Source organism: Carassius gibelio, chromosome B13, assembly GCF_023724105.1.
Source record: "Carassius gibelio isolate Cgi1373 ecotype wild population from Czech Republic chromosome B13, carGib1.2-hapl.c, whole genome shotgun sequence".
NCBI classification, from domain to species: Eukaryota; Metazoa; Chordata; class Actinopteri; order Cypriniformes; family Cyprinidae; genus Carassius; species Carassius gibelio.
The window spans coordinates 8,094,044-8,100,739 of record NC_068408.1 but is presented as its reverse complement, the minus strand read 5'-3'; the positions used below and the strand labels follow the sequence as shown (position 1 = coordinate 8,100,739).

The 6,696-nt window shown below is 35.0% G+C and overlaps 1 protein-coding gene across 1 annotated transcript; it reads right to left on the bottom strand.

Moving 5' to 3' along the window:
• Nucleotides 1-843: 843 nt before the first annotated feature.
• snapc1b (small nuclear RNA activating complex, polypeptide 1b) lies at nucleotides 844-4,961 on the bottom strand. The gene is made up of 10 exons (XM_052571874.1): nucleotides 4,724-4,961; nucleotides 4,200-4,359; nucleotides 3,707-3,847; nucleotides 3,252-3,359; nucleotides 2,898-3,047; nucleotides 2,591-2,635; nucleotides 2,376-2,438; nucleotides 2,062-2,197; nucleotides 1,902-1,973; nucleotides 844-1,385 (listed from the first exon to the last, which is right to left on the bottom strand). Exons 1-10 carry the CDS (start codon nucleotides 4,852-4,854, stop codon nucleotides 1,330-1,332), a joined length of 1,062 nt encoding a protein of 353 aa, XP_052427834.1. The 5' UTR covers nucleotides 4,855-4,961; the 3' UTR covers nucleotides 844-1,329.
• Between the last annotated feature and the right edge of the window lie 1,735 nt (nucleotides 4,962-6,696).

The following is a 6,696-nucleotide window of genomic DNA, read 5'->3' as shown; positions in this document are numbered from 1 at the left end:
GTATGCAAAAATTATATTATTAAATTTGACTACACTGCAAGACTATGATCAAACAAGGAGTAAAATAAATTCATATAGTGTAAAAATAACAACGACTGACAATTGTGCCGACAAGTTCGATATAATTTTAATGTACTTGTTTACTAACAGTGAGACAACAGTGTCAGCAAAAAAATTTAGAAAAATGACAAAAAATACTGAATTATTCTGTGATGCATGTATAAATATTGTTGTGGGAAAAAGTAAATAATGCAGAATGTTTACACATTGCATACAAATATGAATCAGTTGAATCATGTAGAGCAACACTTTAAATAGTTTAAAGTTTACTGAAGTTTACTGAAATTCCTATAAATCTACTCTCAGCATATGCAAATCTGCTGCAGTTAGTTGCTAAAAATAAATATACCGTTTTTATAAGCATTATTATATTGTAAGCATTATTTTTTATCAATCTCCCAAAAAGAAAGAAGTCAGAAAACACCATATTTAGTCACACAAATTTAGCAAACAGAATCTCTTACCCTACACTGCTTATGTGTCTGATGTTCCCAGCATGCATAGAGGGGAATTAATCTCAGTCACTATGATTTGGATGTATTGAATTCATCTTAAAAGCTACGGCCTATTAGGTGCAAACTACACCAATCTTGACTGTGCTGCAGATCTAAATTATCAGGTGACTCCGCACTTTGGCTGAAGCAGGAATGAGCAAGGGAAAGGAATGCTAGGATTGGAAGTTATAAAAGATATTGATTAAAATCATGCAGCTGAAGGAGTACATCAATAAGACCTTCAGGTCAGAAAGAACTGGACCACATGCATATAAAAAGACCACACAACTCTCGTTTCTCAACGTGTGTGAGATGTATTTGTTGGCATGAATACAACAGAAAGAAAGTGGATTGATATAAAAACAAAAGAAAAACAGGAAAAGCCAAACATTCTGAATTTTAAAATCGTTACCATCATTTAAAACATCAAAATATACTTAAAAAACTGTCCATCTTAAATAGCTGCTTAATAACATGTAAGAACAGTAAACAAAATAGCTTTTTTTATATGAACTATTACTGTCTAAAATGTATATATATATATACACATCACATATTCTGATCCCAAATACTAAAATACAAAAAAAAAAAAAAAAAGAAGAAAGAGTGGTCTTAAAAGCAACTTACGTTCACTTCCCTTTTAAGCCAAAAGCAGCAATGTTTAAAATTACATAAAACAAATCAAATGAAACTGGAGCTCAAAGCACAAATCACACTAGCTTTTAACACTGGGCGGCCCGCCAATCACACTCCATCCAGATGGTGCTGCTTACTACTAAGTGGGATCACTGCTCTTGTTGGGGTTCCAGTTGAATTTTTTCTTCTTTTTTTCTAGGGAATTAAAAAAAAAGTGCAGTTCTTGCATCAAATAAGATCTTCTGTCATTATTAGTTAGGATGATCTAATGACACAAGGGTATCTGAAGGGTTTTAAAATCCAATTTAAGGCTTTTAAACACCTGCACATATAAATCATCACATTAATCAACATGACATAATCCCATGCACGTCCTGATTTTGCCAAGTCCGATGTGTTCCTAGGTCAACATATTTTGTTGACCCTGGAACAACATTTTACTCCAAAAATATATTCTTAACCATATCCCTACACCTAAACCTAACCTTAACCATGAGTAATCCCTAAAATCAGAGGAAATGATAGATGAATGACACTGATGTACAAGCACCAAACACTGATTTTAAGCATAAACTTCACAAAATCTATAAACTGGTTCTTCAAATCTGATTGGTTAATCACAATGTTGTTCCAGGGTCAACAACGATGTTGTCCCAGGAACATGTCTCACTTGGTAAAATCAGGTTAGGCTAATCCCATCTGTTTGCTTACCTGTTTCCATCTCTTCTTTCACTGCACTCAAACACCACAGCCGGGTCAAACTCGAGCCCTCACTCGAATTCCCTATCATATAAAATGGCTATAATCAATCAATCAATCCACACCAAACTGTAACTAACTGAGGTTGAGGGTGAGGGTGGGCAGGACTTACCCTGAGTTCTGAAGCGTAACTGAGTGCGCGTTTTAAGTGATGGGAATCTTTTCTTTTTTTTTGGAACGACTGGTGAAATGTCTGGTCCAGCTGTTGTGACCAATTCTGCCTGTCTGTGACGTCGGGACTTCGAAGCCTAACAGGGAAATGATGCAAAACAGTGCAATTGCTTAATATTATTATGCTTAATAATCTATCTACATGTAAAGGCCTGGTAAAGTGTTTATTTTATGTGCTCATGTCATTTATTATGTACAAACAATTAAGCAATTTAACAAGCAATCTGACCAGTCTCTTATGCTTTCTATATTTACCTCTATAACTTGTCCATATGATTTGGATTTGATTGATGCTAACAGCTGGGCTCTGCTGGAGCACTTTGGATAGAAAAAGAGAACAGTGAATGATGCACTCCTCTGGTAAAACAAAAGTACTGCAACATCACAAGACAGCCACATCACTGCAGTATGGACCACTATGTAGTATTAAAGAGACAGATATGAAAATTAATTTGAACTCAGTGTCTTACTTCTTGATTTGAAGGTCCCTCTCCAGCATCCTGCTGCTCAGATGTCTGAAAAAAAACAAATATATGATTTAAATACCTACACAGTTACAAAACACATATACAGCACATTTTATAAACATATTCAGGAATAAGCAATCATTGATGTAGAAGTTTTGCACTACTGTTCCAAAGTTAGGGTTTCTAAGATTTGTTTAAATATTTGGAAATCTTAAGTATCTTTAACTCACCAAGATTTAAATGTAATGTAAAACATTCCTCAACAACAAACAATAATACAACATAGGTTCATAAGCACAACTACACTTACTGCACGATTCATCTGCCAGCTGGAATAAGTGAGGATGGTGCTGTTTAGTTTGGAAACCAGGTTTTGTTGTACGATATTCAGATTTGGGTCTGGTTCAGTGAAAATGGCTTTCTTCACACCTTCATAATGCTCATGGATGTTTGCAATTTCCTACGGTCCGGAAGAATACAAATGGACTTGTAAACAAAAACAGCCTTCATATTTACAAGCAACTCCAAATCACACTTGTAATTGTCAAATAAAACAGATTAGCATTTAAAAATCACAAATTCGATGCGGTCTCTACAGGATGATTTAAAAAAATACTGGAGGAGATGCATTTGAATACAAAATGAAGCTGTTATGTTGACTCACCTCGAGTACATCTGTGGTGACGAGTTCCTGAGGACGTGATGGCGGATCAACAAACTCTTCACAGATTTTCCTCTTCATTCCATCTTCCCTCTTTATCCTGAAATTGAGCTGTAAACATGTACAATGAGCACCTTTGGCCCGAGTTCAGAAAACTCAGGTTAAATCAGTTGATGTACAACAATACGGACACACACAGCAAAGAAAAAATGCTGCTTAATAATGTCAACATGTTACATCATTCATCTTTCTTGTCTTACATGACATATCCTATTGAAACAGGATATTCAGTGTAAGGTGGGACTATACCCACACTAAACTGACTAATTCATCAAAGTAATTGAATCAAAGGAATTTCGGGGCAAAAGTATGGTTTATTCAAGCCTTTAAAGTTGTAACACTGTGTCTTGCAGCCTGTTTAGGTAGTAGGTACACAAGCACTGAGATTATTAACCTACCGGTGTGGGCATGGCTGTGAAGCAAAAAGCTTTATCGGACAAGAGCTTTCTGAAGACATAAACCACATCATAATGTTTAGCATTCACTGCATCCTTCTGAAACTGCATAACATCCTTCCAGTCCTTCAGAGCAACGCGGATCTACAAATTAAAACACATTCACAAAGAAAGAGACAACCGCTCAAAAACATTGCAATACATGAGTTTTAATTCATTTGCTGCCATGTCATTCGAAACCTGTATGACTTTCTTTTGGAATATAAAGAAGATATCTTGATGTTTTGTCCATACAATAAAAGCCAACAAGGTCTAAAATTAAACTTGTAAGATATAATATCTTTTGTTCTCCGACGAAAAAAAAAAAAAAAAAAAGTCACACAGGTTTTGGAATGACATGGGAGTTAATAACCCCACGCCCTAGTAACAGAACATAACGATTCAAAACACGAACGCTAAGGTAAACAGAATGTTTAGATTCTGGGTGACAGCACACCTTCTCTTTGGGAATGGCAAGTTGTGTATTGAAGAGGCCATACAGCAGATAAAGACCCCCGACTCTGATCTGGAACGTGTAGGGAGGGAAAAAGTACGGAGACGCCACAGACAGAACCAGACGAGCAAAGCGCCTTCTGTCATTTGGCTCCAGTTTACCACTGCAGAGAAAAAGAGAGAGAAAGAAATGACTATTCAAACATAATAGGGGATGGATGGGAACCCCTCATACAGATCATATTTGGGGGCCTGTGCATGGTATCTAAACGATGGAAAATCCTTGCACTAAAGCATCAATACACACAATAAAAGCAGTGACGGGGGAAAATAATAATAAAATACAATAAAACGAACATTCAACAAGAAATACTTTCAGATAAGCAGACAACTTTTTAGTGTGTGCAACTGAAATATGAGTTTTGCCACAGTATCACATGTTCTTTATATATTTCTTTTATTTGATGATTCTAATGTAATTTAAAAGGATTCACATGAAACTGTCACTGGCATCGATGTTAAACTCACTAGAAGATGCTGCTGAAGTCCATGTCTCTCCAGATCTCTGCAAACTGTTCGTACCGAACTGACTCGGTCATTTGAAAACGACCCAGTAGTTCCTCACAGTCTGTTTTCACTGGTCCTCTGAAATTATCCATCTTGGCTTGTTATCAACACGAATACTTCATTGCTTATGTTTTAAAATGTGATGGATAAAATAGCATTGTTGTTTGAATCCTCGTCTTCCTCATATGCTGCTGTTTGATAAAAGGTTTAAAGTTTTCTACTGCCATCTAGTGTTTCGGATGTATAAAAAGTGCCCGTGTCCCAAACACAGAGCGATAGAAATATGACTTGCAATTTCACTTGTGGCACCAACTATTGTCAGAGGATGATGATACACACATTTTAAAGATTGTGTCGATATAGTACAGTAAATTCGTGTTATTACTTTATAGGAAACAACTCAAAGCCAAAACAACATCTAGCACATTTTTTTATTGGTTAGCATAGTTACACATTTCAATAAGGGTTATTTTTGCATGAATTTGATAAAGACTGAAGTATTCATGCAATATGTACTAATGATTCCATTAATGACTGTCAAAAAGCAGTTCATAAAAATGAAATTGTAAAAAGTGAACAATAAAAAACAACATCTGTTGTAATAGCCTAATTCAAAAGTAGATAAATTAGCTTGCTGACACCCTCAAGAAAGTTGTCTTAGTAACAGAAGCTTGAGGCTATCGTTTTCAGAAGAAACATTCAAGCAAACATGAAACTACCTGCTGGGATGCTAACCCAGCATATTTGCTTCTCAGAGTAGTCTAAACAATGTGTGTACCTTGCTATTATTTAAAATCATTCGTTTTTGCAGACAAATGTGCTACCAGGGAAAAAGAAACCTATTTGATTTTCACTGACGTATTTTACAATGTGCCTGCATCAGCACATGGTGTTATCTATGTAGGCTACTTCTGTTGACACATCCTTCACTGGGTGAAGGGTAGGGCCGGTATGGGAACGTACACAGGTATTACAACATTATTACCTTATTACTGAATACCTAATCTTATTGTTCTGCTAGTATGTGAATTTTAACATAAGGTCTTATGTGACAGAAGAATCAAATTTTTGTGGAACCAATTTTTGTTGGCATCGCAGTGAAGAACCTTTTGAAGCAACTTTATTTTTAAGAGTGTTCATGACCGTAGATGTAAGAGTGACAGTTCTGTAGTCATTAAGTCCATTGATTTGGTTTTTTTTGGGGACCGGAATAATGGTGAAGTGTTTGAAGCAGCAGGGATCTTCACTCAGCATGTAATACAACAACAATAGCTCTATATTTGTATGTTTATACAATTCTTTTGAGCATTTATCATGTTTTTTATCAAGTAAGAGGGATTTTATTTGCATATGATTTCATTAGCAAATAATTTGTCAATGTATTGTCCTGCAGTGGCATATGTCATATCTGTGGTTATCCAACATTGATGTATCTGAAAGAAGGTAATGAAAAATGTTTTGTTTGATAAACTGGAATAAAGTACAGATTTTATCAAATTACATTAATTCATAAAAAGATTTCTCTAAACATTTTTGTAACAATTTGTTTTGTTTTGAAAATTAAAATTCTGATTTAAGTAAATTGCTTGTGTTTTGGCACATGTAAGTGAAAGTTTCTATTTGCATTACATTTACATTAATATTAGCGTCTTTAAACATTCCGTCATCATGTGAGCCAATACATGCAAAATAATTTATAAAGTTGTCAGTAATGTGAATAAAGCCATACTTATATAAAAATGTGCATATTCTATTGCAGACACTTGAAAACACACAATTGTTGTTAAAAACTATGAGTCATAAATTAGGTAAAAAAATAATTGAAAGGTTAGAGCCCCATTTAACATGACTTATTGATTTGCAATTGTGAAGTTACATAGAACTTCATAGAGTTACATAGTTACAAGAACCCTGTAATTAGTGAGACAGATGTA